Source organism: Platalea leucorodia (assembly GCF_965183815.1).
Source record: "Platalea leucorodia genome assembly, chromosome: 3".
NCBI classification, from domain to species: Eukaryota; Metazoa; Chordata; class Aves; order Pelecaniformes; family Threskiornithidae; genus Platalea; species Platalea leucorodia.
In genome coordinates, this window is record NC_138825.1 from 60028837 (window position 1) to 60052524 (window position 23688).

Sequence of the window (23688 nt, forward strand, 5' to 3'; positions counted from 1 at the left end):
GTTATCCTCACTGTTCAGTACACAGCCCTTGCTTATGCCACAGTTTTCAACCAGACTCAAACATTTGAGAGTTATAAATTTACTCCTTGGTTTTTCTCATCTTCACTACAACTGTATTTGAGGGCTTTAAAAAGTATTAATCGGCATTTGCAATACCCATCTGAGAGGGAAAGTAGTATGATTCCCATCCTACAGAAGAAGAACTAGGCTACCAAAAAATGTACAGCATGAGTATCTGCTAATTCTGGGTGCCAGTTTTGTAAGTTTTGCCATGCGTAGCCCTTTATATGATCTCATCTGTTGCCCTGCATGGATCTGCACAGCTGGAAAACAGCATCTCTAAACAGACTCTCTGAGAAAAGGAGCACACATCTAAGAACCTCTAGTGCAAAATTTAATTTCAGTCATATGCCCAGTATTGGACTTTTCCCAGTATTGAACTCTTTTGTCTCTTTATCCAGCCACCCATGGTTCTTTCCCTGTACTTTAACTCTCATTAGGTACGTTTTCTGGGCTTTCTTGGTGTTCCCTGTTGCGTAGTACCATGTCCATGCAACTTCAGACTTCTCGGATTCTAATCTGATCTCAGCAGCATCTGTATCTCCTTTCCAGGTTCCCAGTCCCCTTGTCAGTCTCCTTCTATTCTCCTTTTCTGTAGATGGTCAAAAATCCTATTACCTTGCCTTTGCTTGCCAACCTCCAGTTGTAACCCTGAGAGCTTGTGTGGGGCGGCTTCCTGGCTATAGGTTCTCATGCTCAGCTCCACATTCAAGACTGCCCAGATCAACCCAGGAGCTGAGTTACAGTGAGAGTCCTGCTCACCCCCAGCCTGAAATAAGTACAAACAGGATCTTGAGAAAACCAGGCAGTGGATGTATAGCAAGCTAATAATCTCTACATATTAACAGGTATTTTTGACAGATTTATTTGGCCAAATGAGAATAAACACTGGAACAGCAAGAGTATTTCCCTGTCACGGGCACGTCCCCAACATTAGCACCAAGTCTCTTCTTCAAACAATGAAGGGCCCACTGGTGCTGTGTGTGAAAAAGGTGACCAAATATGTATTTGGCTTGGAAGACCCACAGAGAAATATTTCTCTTTTGGGGACGACAGAAGAGGACCATATATTTTCAAAGGCATATTCTTAAAAACAGTTGGCCAATTACAGCTGAAAATTTCCAAAACAAAATTAGCTTGACGGGAATATCCATCAGGATGACTTCCTGATGACTGGCTGAAGCTTGGCAAAGTTACTGAAAGTCACATCCTAAAAGAAAAAGTTAAGTTGCTTAAAAATTTGTACCTGCTCTACCAACAGTAACCATTAAGAGTACATACTTATCTTTCTTATTCTTTCTCAAGGAATGCGCTATTTACATTGATGCTATTAGCAAAATATAGATGAACTACTCAGTGGCCTGTGAGTGTATGACATAGAAATGATTGTCTTTGCAGTTGCTTGTAGGTCATATCCACACTTGGGCTCTTTTTGGTAGCTGATGACCTAATCCAGAGATTGAAACACTTGCAATCCCTATTCTGTAGAAGTGTCCCTGACCCAGTGGAGGTCAAGAGCAAAGTGTATTAACAAAGCAGTACCAGAAACTTTGCACTTCTCAAGATAGCATTTGCCTTCCATTTTTTCAGCTGTTTGTCAGCAGTCATTTAGAAAGAGGCGGGGGAAAAATAACCAACCCTATAACCACCACCCAGCAGATAGAAATTTGGCTTGTAGCTTCTCAGTTGGATGTCTTCTTTTTGCTTTTAAACCTTTCCTTATCTAAGAAGATGATTACATAAAAAACATTGTTATTCATAATAAAGATTCTTTATCCATGCAGCCCATAAATACTGAAAAAAATATTTTACTTGTTTTCTTTAGGTTTACTTATATATGAATTAAGTTCTTCCTCAGGCAGGACAGGGAAGAACTTCATTGCTGCTTAATAGCCCACCATAAGAGAAATATGCAGGGTTAGGCAATATCGTGTTTTACAGTAAGTAAAGAAATGTTTACTGACATGGTTCTAATATAACAAGATGGTATGTGACAATGTGTGGCTTAACTCAGAAGTGCTTTCAAGCTTTTTAGAAGTAATCTAGCATTGTGTCTGAAGCTCAAGGGCAGGAGAATGATCCTGGCGCACTCAGGGGTCATTATATACAAAGGGCTCTTTTTATGTGAACGTGATGATTTTTTTATTATCATATGGATTTGTTTTATTATAGCACTAAAGCTTTTAGTAAACTGTAGCATTAGTTGTTGCAAATGTTGTTGTTACTGTATTAATGCAATCAGAGAGCTTTTCTTAAACTTTTTTTGAACCTTATTACTATGTGAACATAATCCAAACATGCCTCAGAAAGCTGAGGACAAGAACAATGTGGTCTACACAATGTGGATTTTACATATGCACTTGCTACTGAGACTGATCTCCAGATAGTGGAACATGTGTTACAGATATAAATGAAACACACATAAAAAAGGTGTTCTTCAGTTAAAAACAAGCTCTGCCTGTCAAGATGATGAGTGTTCTAGGATTCTGAGTCAATTATAAACTACTCTCTCTTTCACATACAGAAGAAGAGCCCATACTGCTTGTTCCAATTTTGCCTCTAACAGTAATTTTAAAAGTTTTGTTAATTGGTTGTTGAACGTAGTCAGGCACTATAAAATGCTTACATGACAGTTCAAAAAAAAGAAGGACCTCTCAAGCCAAAGCCACGTCTTTCTGAGTCTATTAGATTTGTGAATTTTTTCTGTTGGTAATTTTTTTTCCCAATTGCATCTAAAGATTTGAATCCTACAAGTTCTCCTCGGGTAGAATTTCTGCTGCAAGGCCAGTCAGCTCCAAGGCTCAGACATTGTTAATAATTCCCACTCCACCTTCTAAATCAGAAAACTACTGCGTCAGATCTTTGGGATTGGGGCGTGTTTCTCCTCGGTAGTTATATGAAAATAGTAACTTCAGTGTCTACTTTAAAAGACTGGTCTGGATGTATTTTATCATTAGCTTATATGACTTGCTCATTTAATGCCCTTAATACTGCTCAGTCTCATCGGAATAGAACAGTACACGCTTTTCTATGCTTGTCGTATCAAGAATATAGCTATTTACCACGGTTAAGGAGGACAATAGTGCAGGTACTCTGTCGCAGGTACTGGTCTGTTACATATGCTCTAGAATGACCCTAACTACATTTTGTTAAGATGTCCATTGCTATTTTTACAATTTTATTAGGAGTGTTAGCTATAGTCTCCTGTTCAAATTCTACTTTCAGTGATCGCTTTCTTCTTATCCCAGATTGCCTTTTGCATTTCTTAAATACAACCTTTCGCCATGCTGTCTCAAAGATGGCATAGGATTGCACTGTGCCACTAATCGTTTGCCATGTTTCACCATGGAAATGTCTGCCTTTTAGTGGTAAATGAAATTATGAATTTATATTAATGTAGCAGTTCAAATTTGTGAGGAAAAGCTTCTGGTTGAAATTTGCCTTATAAATGTATGTGTTGTGATAGTGGTTGTGTGAAGAAGCTGTGCCAAAGAACAACCTTCATTTACTCTGTTGTAAACTATAGACAATTAACTTTGTATCTCTGACCTCCGATTTAAATGATCCTTCATCTAGATGTTTTCTATTCATGTTGCTTCAGGCAGCAGATTAAATTCATGGTTCTAGGAAAGATGATGGCTATTACTGCACAGCATATCCTGATCTCAGAGGATTTTGGGGAAGTTACAAAACACTGAGATGCATGGTATAAGCAGTTTTACAGGGGAAAGAACCAGTTTATCTCCTTGATGATTATTATTTCCACAGGAATTTGGCTGCTACCTTTTAATATTTCCTTTTGCTTTAATTTCCCAGCTAATTCTGGTTCCTTGCAAGGTCCTCAGACTCCACAGTCTACTGGTAGTAATTCCATGACAGAAGTGCCAGGCGATTTGAAGCCCCCAACACCAGCATCAACACCTCATGGACAGATGACACCTATGCAGGGTGGCAGGTATGGAAAGGGCTTTGCTTCATTTTTTGTTGGGCTGTAGTTCTACAACAGTTTAAGCCAGTCTTTCCCTTTCCCAACTGCTTGGGCACTCATCTGATTCTGTGGTGAACCGGTCAGAGCCTTAAAAGCAGCAGAAAATGATTTCTTTTTGGAGGGGAGAGAGGGAAAAGGAGGAAGGAGTAGGAGCTGCATTAGCTTTCTAAACACCAGAGAAGGATCAGACAAGCACCAGTGCAAAGGGGGACATGTGAATATGTGAAGAGTGGGGAGGAAGGTGGAACCCAGCAGCACCAACTTAGAACCACAACCTTCCTTTCCTTGCTTACCCTGCCCTCCTCTGGTATACAGGTCCAGACATTCATGCTCAGGAAGGAGGAATGTGTGGTTGTAAGGTGTTAGTTAAATTCAAATTATGAAAAGCGTATGTCATAACAGTTGTTGAGATAGCAGGGGATTCAACTGGATGGACCAAGAGATCCCTTGCAGTTCTTTGTCCTGTAAGTCACACAGACTGGCTTAATCTGAAGTGAGGCCTTCTCACCATTCGTTAACGATCCTTAGCCCACTGAAGTCCAGGAAAAAACGTTCTTGGTGACTTCAGCAGGAACGTAGCTGAGCTCTGAACTATGTACAGAGGCACTCCGAACGTAACATACTTAGGTTCTTTTTTTCTCTATCTGTAATACTGCAGAAAGGATAACAAGAACCTTTTTTAGTCATCTTTAATTCAGATTGAGTTTTCTTTCACTATGTAAAAACTTTTCTTTTGCATTAAGAATAAATCTGATAGTTTACCGGGGAAACTCCCATTTTCAAAGCCAAATTTTTAAGGGCTTTAGAATAAAGCTGACTGCAACCATAAAGGTTAGTGCCTCTCCATAACAGTAAATGGTATTTGGGAGGTAAATCAAGTGTTGCTGTTTAGTCTTTCCTCTAGCAGGAGATCAATGGGGTGCTTGGTAAATTTGAAAGGTAATAAATATGAAACTGATAAAAAGTAATACTATTTTGACACAGCATACAATTAACCTGTGGAGCTCACTGCCTTGGGGTAGTGAGGCAAACAGCTTAGTGAAATTTCAAAAGGGTTTAGACTTTTATATGAGTAATAGGAACACACACAGTTGAATTAGGTTAAAAACCCTGATCTTTAAGGTAAGTAGCCAGATAAGCTTGGGGAGAAAAATGGGCGTTTTTAATGACTGTCCACTGTGGAAGTTTTGGCATCTTCCTCAGATGTATTCTGCACCGATCACTGCCACAGCATCATGGGCTAGGTGTATTATAGTCCAGTCTGTTTTCACAGTTCTTATGAATACATGATGACGTTAATGCCTCCTTTTTCTCATCTGCTAGAAACAGCACAGTTAGTGTGCATGATCCCTTTTCTGACGTAAGTGATTCAGCATTCCCGAAGCGAAACTCCATGACGCCAAATGCACCATACCAGCAGGGAATAAACATGCCAGATATGATGGGAAGGATGCCATATGAGCCGAATAAAGATCCTTTCGGTGGAATGAGAAAAGGTATTTTCTTTGCAGGAGCTTAAGTGTTCTTCCCTACTTCCATGTAATCAAGATGTTCTAGTCATCAGAATGAGCTTTTTTACTTTGCTAATTTTGCCATTGGTAAAATGGTATCATTGTAGCGAAGAAAGAGGTGCAGTGCAATTGTGTTTCATTGTGGTCAGGTCATATTTTCACCTCTCAGAGTCACACTGTTTATTTTAGACTTAACAGAATCCTAAAAATGCTTGTAGGAATACATTTCAGGAAATGGCATAAATTCATAGGCTTAGATTTTGTGCAATGCCGTATGTTTCTTGAAGGTGGGTAGCTACTCTGCAAATCAGATGCTGGACTTCAGTATTACAATGTGAAGCGGTGAAGCCACATGCCTGGTTGTAGTAGGGCTGAACTGGGAATTCACTGTGTGGAACTGAGCAAGTCTCCTAATGCTCTCTGTCACAGTTTACATATTTTTCAGAATAGGAAAGTAATTTTTTTCTCACTTGGACAGGCCCTGACAAAAGGTGATAAACACAGTCGAAGTTTGTTTATTTTTAGAAAGCAAAAATTAAAGGTAATATCAAACCTGACTCTTGTCCTTTTGGGCACTTAACCTACAGATGGTTTTGTGGATATTGTAAAATGTGCTTAAAAAGAATCAGTCTTGCATGCCTCGCATATAGGAAAGTGGGAGGAAAGAACACAAGCAGGGCTCGCAATGGCTGCAAAGAAAAGAGCAGATGGAGGAGATGAAATTAAGAAAGGGGAAACTGAAAGGGAGCAAAAGGGAGGAATGAGAAGAAGAAGTCCAGAAATCAGGGGAAGAAAGATATGTGATGAAGTGGGGAGATGCTTTAAAAGAGAGAGTTAATGTGATGTGATTTTTTTTAAACCTTCCCTTTAAATCCTTTTGCCTGGACTATGGACACTAGCATGACACAGTTGGAGGAAGGAAAAACCCCCTCTGCCTTAGATTCACTTTAGGTTTTATATCCATGTGAGATTAAGCGGGTTTATTGCACTTTGTCGTACATTTCACATTTATCCTGTCGAAACAGAAATGTCTCTGTTCAGTATCTACTATGAGGGACTAAAGGATAGAGTCTCTTCCTCTATTTGCTTGGGGATTTATATCCGATAATAGTGGTCAACGTGCCTTTTCTTGGGCCTCTAGAATATGCACATCCTGCTCGAGAAGCTACCTGAGGATACAGTATCCTTTCCATAACTGAATTATGGTATATGTGTGTGTATGAGGGCTTTATGGGAAAAAGAAGAGCCTGGTTCTGACAGCTTTGTAATCCAAACTAGGAGATTTGCTTTCATCTGTTTTGTAAGATTTATGTTTGCATTCATATTTAGCATTGTTTGGGGTGAAAAGAACAAGAGCGAGTTCATCTTCATCTATGAAGACCACAGGGAAGAAGCTGCCTGGTGCCTGATGAGCTCAGTTCCATAGGATGAAATTACTTTCCCGGCTTGCAGCTCCTTAATATTATAACCGTCATCTTGGTAGTGGTGCTGCTTCATGTGTTTTCATCAGACCCTGGAGAGCTTGTCAGACACCAGCTAATTCTCCTTGGCAGTGTTAGGGATCTGAACATTATTTTAAAATACATCATTTAATAGAAAGATATTTTCAAGCACGCAGAATAATATATTAAATTTCCTTTACCGTTGCAGTGCCTGGAAGCAATGAGCCTTTCATGACCCCTGGACAAATGCCTAACAGTGGAATACAAGATATGTATAACCAGAGTCCATCTGGAGCAATGTCCAACATGAGCATGAGCCAGCGACAGCAGTTCTCTTATGGAAGTGGCTATGACAGGAGGTGAGTCAATCTTCAGCAAAAAGCAAAGCCATTAGTGAAAATGATCCTCTCTCTCCCCTTCTCATTTTCCCATTGCACCTTGCAGAGAACATAGCAGCGTACATTTCCTGCAGCATCTTACTAAATCACTGGGAGTCAAAGCACTGGTAATGACGAAGTCTAGCTGTTCACAGAAGTTAAGGAGGAATTGTCACACCTTAGAAGTCACTCAAGCTGCAGCAGATCAGCACGTGGGTCTGTTTGACAGCTGCCTTCAGCAGGGCTGGGCTGTGATGGCTTAAAGTAGCACTTGAGTTAGTCTTCTGGCCATGTTTTCACTTAAACAGTTGTTGGTGGGCTTTTTATGAAAAACAAAATGCACAGCCTAAATATGTCTGGTTGGTGGTCTGTTAGTGAATTGCCTTTGGAGAGTCTGGAGTCTGTTGTTTGAGCTGTAGGGGCACCAGTCTTGCAGTGTGTCCGTCAGGAACCTTGTAAGTTTGTCTTTCAGTGAAGTACACAAAATAAATTTGGTCCTCTTGTTAATCCTGGGAAAGGCTTTGGGAAAAAAAAAAACAGCAAAATCACTGATGTCTAAGCATTGGTATAGCAAGCAGAATGGTTTGGGCATGTTTGGATTATATTAAGTATTCCAGTAGGTTTTGCAGCTCTGTCTGTATTCCTACTTTTACTTTCATTAGGCTGTGTACTTTAGCTTCACTTTTTGTTTCCTGATGGTAGCCAAAGTGGTGCAGTGTGGGTCTTTTAAGTACAACGGCGGAGTAGTTTTCAGTCAGTAGTTTGGAGCAGTAGATGTGTAGAGTAACACAAGTGTAATCATGTTGTTCAACAGGTCACATTGATGGGGAGTCAGTGAGAGTAAGGCTTCCAGTGGAAGGTGATAAGTCAAGAGAATGTTTTCTTTAAAGGGTGTGTTTTGTTTTATTTTGTTGGCAATTTTGGAGAATAAGTGCTTTTTACAGAATGAGGTTTCCTTTGTCATTTTTTAGGTCGGATCATGGGCTGGGTCCTGAAGGCAGTATGGCACCACCTGGTCAAAGCAACATGGTGCCTTCAAACAGTGACCCAAGCATGTACTCTCCTAATCGTTACCCTGGCCAGCAAAGGTGAACACTGATTTCTCTGTTTGTAATATCTGCAATAACCAGCTAACGAGTGCTAGCAGCCTCTGTGAGAGCACATAGACAGATTATGTGGCTTCTTGGTGTGTTGCTTCTGTTTTGTCTGTTCTTATTTAGGCTTTTACCGTTGGTTCAGTTTCTTGGGGGGTGGAGGCTTGGGTGAATCGGTTGACTTTGTGTAGCCATAGAGTCAGAGATGTTAGAAAAGGAGTATACATCCTACCTTGTGTACCTCCCTGCCAACACTGAACTTAGAACATATTTTATAGGCCCAGGTTCTCCAGAGCAGCATTAAATGACACCAGTTCTGAAGCTTCCACAACTTCACCTGGCTTGTGGTTACCCTGTGGCTAACAAATTGAACATTTCAAAAGTGTTCCCTTATGTATAACATACATGTGCATTTGCTCAGTTTTATCCTATTGCATGTACTGTCTTGGACAACTGTAGACAATTCCCATCGGTTATATTGTTCTTTTAACTGGCATTAGGTAATTTCTCTCCACCCACGTCATAATTTTAGGGGATACTGAACAGCTATTGCTTTCACTCTGGTCAGCTCTCAAAAAATGTGAGTTTTCTATGCTTTTGGAAAAATTAAGTCCCGTTAGTTCTTTTAAGATGTCACGTTCCCCAGCCCTCTGTTTCTCTGACTTTCCCTGATATATTACTTCCCTAATTATACTCAAATTGTAAATGTGTTCTCACTGGTAGCATACAGAGAGGAATTACTGACATACTGGTCTGCAATACAGTGTTATTTATCCATCTTAATACTTTCCAAGTACTTCACTTCAGCAACCTAAATTTCATTCAGATGTGCTAAAAATATTGCAGTTGCACTGTAGTGCTCCTCAGAGGTCTTAAAGGCCACAGGTAAGTTTCCAAGTGCAACACAACTCTGCCTCTTATGTGTATGCTTCATTATGTAGCTTTAATTAAAAATTACATGAACAATAGCAAAATTATGAGTACTGTTTTTACTCAGTCATGATGTATTTAAATGTTACGTCTAGTAATGAAATTTGTACTCACTTTCTGTAGCTATTATCAGACTAAAATCATGATTTCACTTTAAATCGACGGTTAACTATTGATTATATTCTTATATAATCCAGAAAGTAGCTGGCTTGGAGACTGACTTGTTAAAATACAAGAATTTTGACTTGCAACCTTGGAGCTGTACATCCGATACTTTTCCACCTAAGATGGGTTCCCAGCGGCTGCAGCTGCCTTTCTTACCTCTTTGCTGACCATACCCTGTTCCCATTCCTGACTGCTACCTCTAAATCTCTCTGTCGCATCTTCACTGTTCCTCCTTTCTTCTATCTGCTTGATCTCCTTCCTTCCACTGCCAGCTCCAGCAGAGCTTACTACATCAGGCTCGGGACCATACCACACTGTACCTTCACTTTGTTTCCAAATGGAAAATATCTTCAAGGTGCAAGATCATCAGAGTACTTTGCTTTTCCTGGTGGCTTGGAAATTCCATCAGCTCTAAGTGTTGATTTGAATGCTTCATTTTAGGCATGAACCATACGGGCAGCAGTATCCAGGACAAGGACCTCCCTCGGGACAGCCACCATATGGAGGACATCAACCTGGAATGTATCCACAGCAGCAGGTAGGAGAGGGGAAAACAGCTATATTCATAACACTCGTTTAATAAATGTCACCCCCAAATTCTGTATACATTCAAAAGTTTGTTTATACAATATATGTCTTTTGGCACAGAGGAGCACTGTAGTTCTGGTCAAAATCACAGCCCATATGGAGAAGCAGTGTATGTGCAGCTATAGGAAAACGTGTTCATTACACTGGAAGAGTGTACATTTTAACAGATGTTCTGTGGCTTTGGACGTGTATCAAGTGATTGTCCCAAGTTAATAACCAGCAGACTGGGAAAGTATAATTCGTAGGCTAGTAAAGTGATGCTGCCTCAATTCTAGAAACAAATAGGAAAGCTGCTTTGCTGGCAGGTTAAAGGGCCTTAACTTAACATCACACAGCCATGTGAACCCAACAGAAAACTGGAACGAAGTAAAATGTGCAGCAGTCTCAATTATCTAGAATGCTGTGGTGGGTCATATGAGATACCTGTCTTTAATAGAGATCAGATGGCATATTCCCCACATGCTGTCTCTAGTAATAATATGGTACAAATACATGAGAGAGAACATTATTAGTGTTAAAAATAGTTTAAACATTTGTACATTCCAGTCTCCCTAACTGTGTAATAACTTTGAAAATACAGATGATATTAATTAATAAGATTTTTTTTGTTAGGTGTATCATTAATACCTTGTGGGCAAAATCCTATCTTATAAGTCAATAGCAAAACTCCACTGACTTCAGCAGGATCAGAGTTTCATCCTGCGTGTTATTAATTCATTTCTAGTCATATAATAACTAAAGTTGAAGTTAGCTTCCAAAATAGAAAGCATTTCCTTATAATATAAAAATTAAAATGTAAGGTAGTTTTCAGCCAATTTCAGATAGTCCTTTTCAGTTTGGGATAGAGTTTTACTAGGAAATTTGGGGAGGGAAACCTAAAACAGGAGATCTTAGGTTGCACTGTACTGAAAATGTATATAAATTTCAATTTCAGAATTTCTTGCTTATCTCTTCGGTTCATAACATCTCTAAAATAGCATAATCAAAAAATGGTTTTGTTGGTTTTTATGATGAGCATATGCTAGCAGTCTAGGTGATTTAGTGAGGAAATTGCAGAGATATATAACAGAACGGTTTGTGATATTCCATGCTAACGTATGCAGGGAATATGTTACCTACATGTTCATTTAAGCAAGAGACAGCTAGAATTTGTAAAAATATATTTGGCCCTGTCCTTAGTGCTGTTTATGTGCTTTGTACAATGACTCTTGAATGCAAAACGCATTCATGCAAAAAAGCAGTGAAGAATGAAGGGCAAGGATCCTGGCCGCCCTTGGCCTCTCCCTCACACTCCCAGAGGATTGCACTTCTTCATTTAGCTAGAGATTAGGTTGCCACTAGCTTATTTTCAATTTCCTAAATCTCACTCTATAGTGGTACAGGAAGAATGTGAAAAATGACCCTTTTCAAAGCTTTATCTACAACCTGAAGGCTAGGGAATGACTTGGGAAGGAGGTGCTTGGAGCACGAATGGGGCTAATGAAGCACTTTGAGCCAGGTTTTTCAATTCCTGTACAAATGCTTGTACCTTGAGAGCTATTTGTGCAGCAGGTGACCTGTGTCGGTGTCTTTTTGTCTTCTGCGAGGTCTCAGAATTGCGCATCCCCAGCGGAGAGAGACACACACTGTGCAGCCTCAGTCTCCTGCCGAACCTTTACTCAGGAGGGGAAGTTCGGGTGCATCACTCCCCTCAGCACTGGGTACCATTAGGTGTATTGCCACTACATATACAAGAGCGCTGAACTGCTTTTAAAAAGGCACGTGCTTCATTCCCAAGTGTCTACTTTAAGCGCTCTGAGTCACTGTGGCAAAACAAATACCACCTTTTTAGGTGTGGCAACTGCCAAGTCAGTTCTTAATGTATAAATTGGCCCCAAGGGTGGAATTTACTACAGCAAGTAGTTTATATAAGGCTGAAAATAGGTATTTCTCAGATAGCCCGACAGCTCTATGGCAAGTTTAAAAAAAAAATACTCTCATGCAATACGGTAGTTGTGGTTTTATGTGCACCAAAGTTGGAAGATGAGTTTATGAATCCCAGAGCTGTTTTAACTGACCCGTATTGAATACATACAGAATTTTATCTGATGTTAACTCTAGTACATTAGTATACATTGTGCAATGTGACTGAGCTACAGTTTCCGGGGGAGCCGTAACTTTGAATTTGCCATAGATCATATATTCAAAAATCACCCATTTAATTCACATTTTTTGCTTCAGAGCACTCAGTGTGATTTGAACTGTGAAACAAACTCCCACAGGAACTAAGGACTGCTGCAAACCTTACCACCTTCCCCTCAAACTGCAACATGTCTTTTTTTGCTCTGCCATCTTAAACATAAATACATACAAGCTTGTATGATTTAAAAACAGCTCGGCTCCCCCCAAGGTAAAACAGCTTACCTCACACAACATTCCCCACTTGAGAGGGTGCGAAACAAAGAGGGAGTAAACCATAGGTGGCAGCTGTTAGTTACATTGCTTAATTCATTACTGATCAGCAGGGTAGGAACCTGCATAAACTAGAACAGAACGTTTGGATGTGACCATTTGCTGTAATAATCTCACAGTAAATTAAATGTGATTGGATGATTTGGGAAGAGGGCTGGTTGCCCAAACGGGGCCATGTTCCTGGGAATTACACAGAGTAGCAAATGCAGCAGAATGGTTTCTCCTACTAATAAATTTACTGCGTGTAGCCTATGCCCTGTCGTAAGATCCAGTGTTTCAGACATACATGCTTGCAGCATATCTTGTTACTTTAAGAGTTTATTCAGTGCTTGTCTCTTGAAAAGATCCACTGAGTGGTTTTGAATTTTTTTAAGATTTTTCTTCTTAGTAGACTAAGCATAAAAAAGAAGTTAAAACATTTTAGTTGGTGAGGACTGTTGCCTTTTTATGCAATTCTGAAATGACCAGTGGAATTTAATCTGACAGGTAGGAAAGGAAAGGGAAAGGGAGAAAATGAGAGCAAGCATAAAAAAATTTGGCCCAAGGATAAGTTTCCTTTTAGCATTGTTATAAGTGCAGCAAAACAGAGGCTTAAAAAGAAAGCACCAGATCAAGCCTAACCATAGCACTGCACGCCTGGCTCTGGAATCAGCATGATCCCTCTAGAACTAAGCACCTTCAGCTTTTTAAATGAGCTTCCAGCCAATGTATTTGTATTGTGTATGGAGTAAAAGTGACGCATCTTCTTTCCAAAATTTTTTTTTCAGAACTATAAGCGACACATGGATGGCATGTATGGGCCTCCAGCCAAACGCCATGAAGGGGATATGTATAACATGCAGTATGGCAACCAGCAACAGGAAATGTATAACCAGTACAGCAACGCTTACACGGGGCCTGACAGGAGGCCCATGCAGGGACAGTATCCGTATCCGTATAACAGGGAGAGGATGCAGGGCCCAGGACAAATGCAGCAGCATGGAATACCTCCCCAGATGATTGGTGGCCCCATGCAGTCATCATCCTCCAGTGAAGGTCCTCAGCAGAACATGTGGCCAACACGAAATGATATGCCTTACCCTTACCAGAACAGGCAAGGTCCAGGAGGCCCTGCACAGGCCCCACCGTATCCAGGGATGAATCGCACTGATGATATGATGGTACCTGACCAGAGGATAAACCACGAGAGTCAGTGGCCTTCTCATGTCAACCAACGTCAGCCTTCTTATATGTCATCCTCAGCCTCCATGCAGCCTATCACTAGACCTCCTCAGTCATCCTACCAGACGCCACCCTCTATGCCAAACCACATCTCTAGAGCTCCAAGTCCAGCATCCTTCCAGCGCTCTTTGGAAAACCGTATGTCTCCAAGCAAGTCTCCTTTCCTACCCTCCATGAAGATGCAAAAGGTTATACCCACAGTTCCAGTGTCACAGGTCACGGGACCTCCACCCCAACCACCACCAATTAGGCGAGAAATTACCTTCCCCCCAGGCTCTGTAGAAGCATCCCAACCAGTCTTAAAACCAAGACGAAAGATTACCTCAAAAGATATTGGTAAGCATCAAAAAAATAAAGCCAAACACTGAAATAGGTTGGGAGAAAAGGACTTTGATTTTGATTTTCTTTTACATTTTAAGACTATTTTGACCAATAGTTAACTTTGGTAACTATAATGTGATTGTCTTCAATAAAAATGTAATAACGTACGCATCAGGGAGGATGACAGGTAAAACTCATCCCAGACAATCTGACATGAAATGAAAGCAATATTTTATATGGAGACCTGAGGTCTCCAGAAATGCATTAAAAATGAAGCTTGCCTCAGATTTCCAAATGATATGTGTTGAAAGGTCCTTCAGAATGTCTGTTAAATCACCAATACAGCATTTAGCTGAGCAAAGCTTTCTGTGTTCTTGTTCTGTGGCAGCTCATGCTGTTCTGCTGTGTAGTTATAGTCTCTGTCTCCCCTGAACGGCACATTTATTCATTCCATATTATTTGTCATGTTTGTTTCTCCCCCTGTTCTTTCCCATGCGTCTTCTTATCTTGAATTCCTGTTAATTTCATACATTCAAGTTTTCATACTTCAAGTTCCCACACTCCTGACAGAGTATGCTACCTTTGTTTACCGATTATTTCGTTTAGTCAACTTCTCTAAGTTTGTACGATTATTTCAGCTTCAGCAAAGTCAGGAAGAATGGCCCTGTTAAGATATTCTCCAGTATTAAGGCTGAGCAACAGTTACAGAAAAACTGAACAGGACTAAGTGGTGAAGGCAGGGTCTTAACCAGTGCTTCAGTAACTATTTCATTTAAATTCTGCATCCTCAGAGTGTCACAGTTTAATCTTTCAGAACTCATTAACAGTCTCCAACGATGCACTAATACTGTTTTATTTCTCCTCCTTTCTTTCTCCAGTAACTCCTGAGGCCTGGAGAGTGATGATGTCTCTTAAATCTGGTCTTTTGGCTGAAAGTACCTGGGCGCTAGACACTATTAATATTCTTCTGTATGATGACAGCACTGTCGCTACTTTCAACCTCTCTCAGGTAGGTGGGAAAGCAGTATACTTCTTAACTTTCCAAGGAAAGAAAACTGAAGTAAGATACCTACAAAAATGTTGAAGTCCTTTAAAATGTATTATAATTAACATAAATTTGCGTATTGTGAAACTTGCCTTTTTTATGATTGCTAACAGTGAGCAACAAGAGATAGCTTTAGGTTGAATAGGGAAATAATAAGCCTGAAAGAAGGGTATCTCTTGTAGAAAGGAGCATGTAGGAATGTAAGAATTTTAGCAGTGACAGAAGACTAATGTGTAAATTCACGCTCATGATAGTACAAGGACAATCCCAGAAAACAGCAATATGTTAGTAATCTTGCTTAACTTGTGTTTCCATAAAAAGGCTTTGCAAAACTATATTAAATTGATTTGAGGCTGTCTTTTCGTGACTACTTGTCTTATTCAGTAGTTCGATATTAGGCTGTGGGATTTTTTTAATTGCTGATTTTCTGTTTGGTTTCTTCTTCCAGTAAATTAAGTTTGCACAGAAATATCAGATTGACAATTTAAAGACTAAAATCCACTGCCTGTCCACGGGATGCAAGTAACACAGGATTTAACAGCGTGTGCTTTTGCCTCGCTACCTCCCAGCATTTTTCAGCCCTGCTCTAACCATTGGCCTGTTAGGTGGTAGTAATAGATGGCATGCTGATAATGCACATCATCTAAAATTTGTACAAATTAAATATTCAGTTTCTCTGCTCCGTTCATTCCTTGGTTACTAATAGTGTAACTCATCATTTTTTAAATATAATGACCTTTTTTTTCAAATACAGACACAAATGGTACATTTCATCCCACCTAACTTTAGAACTAGGGATATCTATAGCATGATTCATTTCATCCTGAAGTAGAGACCTAAAATAGGTCAGATGAATCATACCCTAGAAATGGCCTGTAAAAGACCATTGATTATAGAAGGAATCTAGATAATTAGGTTAGATGTGTAACTGTTGCAGGTGTTTGAAGTTAAGTGAGGTGAATCTCCTCTGAGTTCTATTAGAAATTGCATTAATGCACCCTGTGCAAGTTGCACAGAATGCGAGGCGTATTTTAAATAGATATTTTTTTGTTACTTTTGCCTTGGACTCTATTTCCAATGGCAGTCAGGATTCCATATGATGACTGAGAATTCCTGCAGTTCATAAGCATCAGTTTGTTCTTAATTCTTCGAGGGTTTGGCAATCATAAGAGAATACAGGATGGACAAAAGGATACATTTTGCTGAAAACCTATTAGCCCACAATTAAAAAAAAATTAAAAGCCAGACAATCAGGCTAAATACATCATAACAGCAAAGAATTTTTAATAATAAAGTCACTGAGGGTAAATTAATACCAAGTCCAGCTACTGCCTTTCCATAAGAAAGTGATTACAAGTTAATTAAGAGGATTAAACCTAAATGAAAACTGTTTCTGAGGGGTGACTTACAGCACCGGGCTCCAATAACCGGTTTTAAATATTGCCAGGCAAAACCGGAACTATTCCAATAGAGATGGGATATTAATCTAGCATGTCAGTACCTAGACCCTGAACTGCAGATTCCTACAGAACAGTTGGTTTTAGAGACTGAGAGACAAAGGAGGAGACGAAGAATTGTAAACTTTAGGCATCTAATAAAACTACAAATCAGAAAAACTGAGTGAGTTAGAAACTTCAGTACTCTGTACAGAAAATGAAGAACACTAGACACTTCCAGGGGGACAGAACGGGTAGGCTAGATGTCTGTAGCTTCAAGGAGACATAGGAATAAAGTTCTGTACTTCTCATAGCTGTTACAGTTTAAGCACACGGAGCTGTGATAGTTTGACATTATCTACTGTTTGGACAGACACTAGAAGAATGTCCTTTGATTAACTCTGCCATGCAGGACCTAGCCACAAGTCCACAGCAGGAGGAGGGAGACACTCACAGATGTATGCATCAGTGTTCCTAATAAAATTGCATGCAGACAAAAATATTTATCTGATTTTTATGTTCTTTCTTCTCCCCTCAGTTGTCTGGATTTCTTGAGCTTTTAGTAGAATATTTTAGAAAATGCCTGATTGACATTTTTGGAATCCTTATGGAATATGAAGTGGGAGATCCAGGCCACAAAGCACTTGATCACAAAGCAGCCAAGAAAGATGATAGCCAGTCCTTGGCAGAGGATACTGGAAAAGAGGAGAACGATGAATGTGTTGACTATTTTGATGAAGATGAGGAGGAGGGGGAGGATGAAAAGGTAGAAGGAGAAGAAAAGAGCATTGTTTTTTCCACTCCTGGTGCCATTGCTGATCCAAGTGAGAGGCCAAAACAAGCCAGTAAATTTGACAAGCTGCCAATAAAGATTGTAAAGAAAAATAATCTCTTTGTCGTTGACCGATCTGACAAACTTGGACGCGTTCAGGAATTTGATAGTGGACTTCTCCACTGGCAGCTTGGGGGTGGTGACACAACTGAGCATATCCAGACTCACTTTGAAAGCAAGATGGAGATTCCTCCGCGCAGGAAAGCCCCTCCTCCCTTGAACTCTCCAAGCAAAAAGAAGGACCTCGAGGGGAAAGGTGAATCTGAGGAACAACAAGAAAAAAGTATAACAGCAACCATTGATGATGTCCTCTCAGCTCGGCCAGGAGCATTGCCTGAAGACTCAAACTCGGGTTCCCAAACAGAGAGCAGTAAATTTCCCTTTGGGATCCATCAAGCCAAAAGCCACCGGAATATTAAACTGCTAGAGGATGAGCCAAGGAGCCGGGATGAGACTCCTCTATGCACCATAACTCACTGGCAAGACTCCTTGGCCAAACGCTGCATCTGTGTGTCAAATATCGTCCGTAGCTTGTCTTTTGTGCCTGGCAATGACACCGAAATGTCCAAACATCCAGGCTTGGTGCTGATCCTGGGAAAGTTGATCCTTCTTCACCATGAGCATCCAGAAAGAAAGCGAGCACCGCAGACTTACGAGAAAGAGGAAGAGGAGGACAAAGGGGTGGCCTGCAGCAAGGATGAGTGGTGGTGGGACTGCCTCGAGGTCTTGAGGGATAATACATTGGTCACATTAGCCAACATTTCTGGGCAGCTAGACTTGTCTGCTTACACAGAAAGCATCTGTTTGCCAATTTTGGATGGCTTGCTGCACTGGATGGTGTGCCCGTCTGCGGAGGCACAGGATCCTTTTCCAACCGTGGGGCCCAACTCAGTTCTTTCGCCTCAGAGACTTGTGCTGGAGACCCTGTGTAAGCTCAGTATCCAGGACAATAATGTGGACCTTATCTTGGCCACCCCCCCATTCAGTCGTCAGGAGAAACTCTATGCTACTTTAGTTAGGTACGTTGGGGACCGCAAAAACCCGGTCTGCCGAGAAATGTCCATGGCGCTCTTATCGAACCTTGCCCAGGGGGACACATTAGCAGCAAGGGCAATAGCTGTGCAGAAGGGAAGCATCGGAAACTTGATAAGCTTCCTGGAGGATGGGGTCACTATGGCCCAGTACCAGCAGAGCCAGCATAACCTCATGCACATGCAGCCTCCACCTCTGGAGCCACCTAGCGTAGACATGATGTGCAGGGCAGCCAAGGCCTTGCTGGCCATGGCTAGAGTGGACGAGAACCGCTCAGAGTTCCTTTTGCACGAGGGTCGTTTGCTGGATATCTCAATATCTGCTGTCCTGAACTCTCTGGTTGCATCTGTCATCTGTGATGTACTTTTTCAGATTGGGCAGTTATGACATAAGTGAGAAGCCAAGCATGTGTGAGTGGAGATTAGAGGGTCACATATAACTGGCTGTTTTCTGTTCTTGTTTATCCAACGTAGGAAGAAGGAAAAAAAAAGAATCTTTGCTCCTCTGCCCCATTCACTATTTACCAATTGGGAATTAAAGAAATTATTAATTTGAACAGTTATGAAATTAATATTTGCTGTCTATGTGTATAAGTACATCTTTTTATTTTATTTTTTTTTTTAACCAAAGTTGCTGTCTAGTACATTCAAAGGTCACACTTTTTTTTTTTTTCCATAGATTATCCTTTTCAATGTTCTTTTCCATGTTTGTATTGCATATTTTTTGGGAAGCGAACTAGTGACTTTTTAAAAAAAATGTTATGGCAAACCATTGTATGATGGAAAAAAAAATCTCACCACTTTGAAACAAAAAGGTGAAAAATAACCAACATACCAAGTTCCTGTGTGTTTTATTTTTTCAAATAAGGAAAAAATAAAAAAAAACTTGTATACCATCACCCAAAGCTCTGTGCAATAGAAAATTCTAGTGATGTAGGTGTAGGGGATCAAGGAGGGTGTCAGTCAGTAGTCAAATTATAAAACGATACTGGTTTCTCCTCAGGAGAAGTGGTTACATTAGGCTAGGAGCAAATCAAAACAAAAAAGTCAAGTTAAAAGATTTTTAAACAAAACCTGATGATAAACATCAATTGCTTCCTCACCAGAACTGTCTTGTCTACATCTGTTTTTTTTTGACCTTCCACAATGACAGTTCTTCACAATTCCTTTAATCATTTTTTAAAATATTTTTTTATTGCCTAAGGGCCGTGATGTATATAGAAGTTGTACATTAAACATACCCTCATTTTTTTTTTTTTTTTAGTAAAAGTTTTTAGTTTCTTTTTCATGATGTGGTATCTACAAAGTGATAGTAGAATTATTTTTTCTTTCATTTGGGCCATATCTCCAAAAAATAATAAAAAAAAAAAGAAAAAAGAAAAAACCCAACACAGAAAACCAACAACTGAGGGTAATGTACAAGTTTCTGTATGTATAAAGTCATGCTCTATTTCGGGAGAGCAGCTGATCACAATTTGCTTTATAAATCAAGGTGTGGAAATGGTTACGTATGGATTGATTTAAGAAAATGGTTACCAGTCTACAGACAAAAAAAATATATACAGGAAAAAAAAAAAAAAGGAAGAAACACAACTTCAAAGATTTTTCAGTGATAAGAATCTGCATTTGTATTTCAAGATAATGTAGTTAAAACAGAAAAAAACTTGATGTAAATTCCTCCTTTTCCTCTGGCTTAATGAATTTCATTTATTCAGTATAAAATCTTTATATGTTCCACATGTTAAGAATAAATGTACATTAAATCTTGTTAAGCACTGTGATGGGTGTTCTTGAATAATGTTCTAGTTGCAGTGTGGGATATCGGAAAGCAAACTAATTACAAGAAAGAGCAATAATGATTATTCTCTTTCCCCTGCTTTATTATTATGACCTTCAAAAATATTATGCTATTGTATTGCAGCAACTTGCTCTCCTTTTAGAAAAGCCTTCTCGCATCACAGAGAAGTGTTTTTAATTATTATTTATAAAACCACGGAGCCTCAAAGGGGGAGACATAGCTGGCAAATGATAGTTCTGACTATGCAGGTATCCAGTCTCCAGGCTGTGTTTGGGGGACTGAAGATAGATGGATGTTAGAAAAAGTGACAAAAGATTTTGTTAAAGCAATAACCAACTTGAAGAAACTGATCTGTATTCACTACCTGTAATTCTTTCTGTTGGTTAAAGGTGCAAATACCCCAGTGATGTGGGTATTTAGAATAAACACCCACCCACTTCTTGATACTGTATGTGTCATTGCATACTTACATGGCCTCTCATCCTGGGAGTACCCCATTAAAGTGGATCAGGCTTTAATAGAGCACATCCATCATTATAATTGGTGGGAGATGGCCATTTTAGTTTCGGGAATTAGCTGGTTTCAGATAGATCCACTCTCACCTGGTGATACCTTGTTGCTGAATATTGTTCAAGCACTAATTTTTGCTATTTCATCTTGGATCATTGACTTTGTTAGTGTGATCATAAAAAGCTAATAATAATCAATTTCCCTGGAATTGCCACATAATTACACTGTTAGTAGATATCCTCCTCTCCTCTCCAATAACAATACGGAGGTACTTGAAAATTACAACCCCCTTTGGCATACTGCCCATCTTGTTCCTATAGATTGCTATAACATTAATATATGTAAGAGAATTTCAGAGACAGGTAAAGTACATACAATTATAAGCCAAGTTTGAAACGTGACTCCCTAGTGTCATGAAAAGTAATTTCTTCTTCTAGCTTTCCATATTCAGTAATCTCGCCACTCCCAGATCACCTGCTGCAGCGGTCTTCCTTTCTCTTGTATATCGCTGCATTCAGAAATACACGGTGAATTACAACCCACTTGTAACTCTTCATCACAGAAGGAGGCATATTTCAGGGATGATTTTTACAGCCTAATACTGGGCAGTGTGGAAGTAGTACCCCCTGCTAAACTTATTTCTTACTAACATTTTACTGGTTGATATTAGCCCATGAATACAAGCAAGCTGTTAAATAAACCCTCTGCTGAACGATACTCACCCCTTTCTTGTCAAGGACAAAAAAGGACGTCTATTCGCTTCTCTCTTCAGCGTTCAGACCCAGAGTCCTCTGCGGGGGGAACTACCCCTGTGGCAAAACACTGTGAGCTGTCAGAGGCAGCGCTTTAGAGCTACTCAGGACTGCTCTGAGCCTGGTGAAACAAGGTGGTGGGGGAAAAAAAACCAAAACACCCAGCTAGCCAGCCAGCCACATCATGTCCATATGTATGTAACATTGCTGCCACTTTTCCAGTTGGCCAAGAACTAGCCAGGGAACTGGAAGAGTGTAAGGGAAAGGTTAATAATACAGATTTTTCCTGAACATGATTTTATGCTGTTACAGTAGGAGTAAATGATCTAAATTGCTGGTTAGTATCACAGCACATGTATCAAAAGAAAGGCAAAGCCTAAGAACGCCAGTTCCCTCTGTTGTCTACATATGATTTCACCTTTCCCACAATGTTCTCTTAAGCCTTTGGAGAAGACCTGCTCATGAGACTTGTGAACTTAGCGTGTTTTGACTGAATCCTGAACAAGTTTAAGCTGCTGTTGGTGTTGTTCCTACAAGAGGTATTTTGGTTTTCAATTTTAAAAAAAATTCTACATTTTTGTGCTGATGTGATCACAGATACTCAGTGGTGAAGTTCAGACTAGTACCAACAGGAAGGTGCACTATTTCAAATTCTAAAACTGCCATGAGTTATTTAGGGGAAAGCAGCCAATTAGTATTTCAGGCAATAATCGAACACAAATATTTGACTAATATATATATATATATCAATAAGCTACCTCTTTTTTTTGGCAGGCCCAAGCAACTAATTGCTTATAGATTGAAAGAACAGCAATGAGATGTATGGAGTCCCTGAGTCTTACTGACCTTTAGAGTTCAGAATCGCTTCAGGAATTAAAAAATGCCTATCCCCTTTGGTTTTGTTTCTTGTTAAGGTAATTTCCTACGCTGTCCTTTAAAAAAAAAAAAAAAAAAACAAACCACACCACATGAAAACATCCTGGTCAGAAATGCCACGCTTTCAACTACCCAAAAGGAAGGATGCAGAAGAAAAATTCATCCACAGGCTTAAAAGCCTCTGTGCTTTCTCTTCCATTTTCTTTTCCTGTTTTACACCACAATTGGTGAACTCTGTGCCATACAGCACTATTGTGAGACCATTATATTTTTGGCCTGGATACATCCAGAAGAATGATTTACTTACTTAGAGAAATATTGTAGCAAAAGCATATGCTTGTTTTCCACATCAATGATTCCTATACAACACTTTTACAGTGCAATGCAGCGTACACCTCTTACTTTACAAATAATATGCAAACACCTATTGGTAATAAAGAATCAAGTGTAGCTGTCAGTTATGACAAAAACACTTCCATCCAAAAAATGTCCAAACATTGCAGGGGGTAGGTTCATTTCAGCCAGTGGTTTAACCCATGGCATCATGCTTTGCTCTCATTCTGAAGCTGCTGTTCAATGTTATTTAGTAACAAAAAGAAAAAAATCACTAACAATCATCTCTGTTCCCCCTTGTACAAGAGGAAGAGCTGTAAGCATGCATAGTACAGATGCCCAAGCTAACTTGAAACTGAACTGGAACATGGGAACTGAACTGAGGTGGCACACAGCTAGTTCACCCTTTCAAGAAGCTGTGTGTAGGTTCCTTACTCTGCAAGTAGTAGTACTGGTGTACCCAAGAAATAACACACACCTATTGCCCAAACACTGTAATAACACTATCGCTACCACAGAAGTCAGTCTTTTCTGTGTTTTAAATAGGAGCACAGTCTCAAATTTTGAGATGAGTTCTCCAGAGAGGGATGATGACTTCTATTTTTATCACCATCGACCTGGTAATATCGAGTATGTGGAAACCACACTCACACACAAAACCACAAAGCAGTCCCTGCTACCAAAAGCTTATTTTCCAAGTCATGAACAAGTGACTGCAGGTGGAGATGGACAGGAGAAAATGGAAACAAAAGCAACAGTAAACTTAAAAGGCAGATACCACTCTTGTAGCAGAATGGAATTATGAAGATCTAGAACATGGCCCCGTACCACCCGCAAATTTAATTTTCCTCAGGATAATTTGTGAAATTTCTGGGGGCTCCCCCCTTCTGTTTTCTCATTATGAAATACTACACTTCCCATGCCCAA

The 23688-nt window shown here is 39.9% G+C and overlaps 1 protein-coding gene across 8 annotated transcripts in view; it reads left to right on the forward strand.

Moving 5' to 3' along the window:
* Nucleotides 1-22055, forward strand: part of ARID1B (AT-rich interaction domain 1B) — a gene marked incomplete at its 5' end in the record, with an annotated part of 336354 nt that extends 314299 nt beyond the window's left edge. For 4 of the 8 annotated variants that reach the window (XM_082307119.1, XM_082307124.1, XM_082307121.1 and 1 more), the window contains 8 exons: nucleotides 3877-4015; nucleotides 5372-5544; nucleotides 7210-7360; nucleotides 8350-8466; nucleotides 10009-10105; nucleotides 13374-14163; nucleotides 15027-15157; nucleotides 17168-20259. In XM_082307119.1, coding sequence (XP_082163245.1) covers nucleotides 3877-4015; nucleotides 5372-5544; nucleotides 7210-7360; nucleotides 8350-8466; nucleotides 10009-10105; nucleotides 13374-14163; nucleotides 15027-15157; nucleotides 17168-18880 — 3311 coding nt within the window. In that variant the 3' untranslated portion in view covers nucleotides 18881-20259. Of the gene's footprint in view, nucleotides 1-3876; nucleotides 4016-5371; nucleotides 5545-7209; nucleotides 7361-8349; nucleotides 8467-10008; nucleotides 10106-13373; nucleotides 14164-15026; nucleotides 15158-17167; nucleotides 20260-21993 lie in introns of those variants that run through there. The other 4 variants (XM_082307122.1, XM_082307123.1, XM_082307125.1 and 1 more) reach the window with 2 other exon arrangements.
* Nucleotides 22056-23688: the final 1633 nt, after the last annotated feature.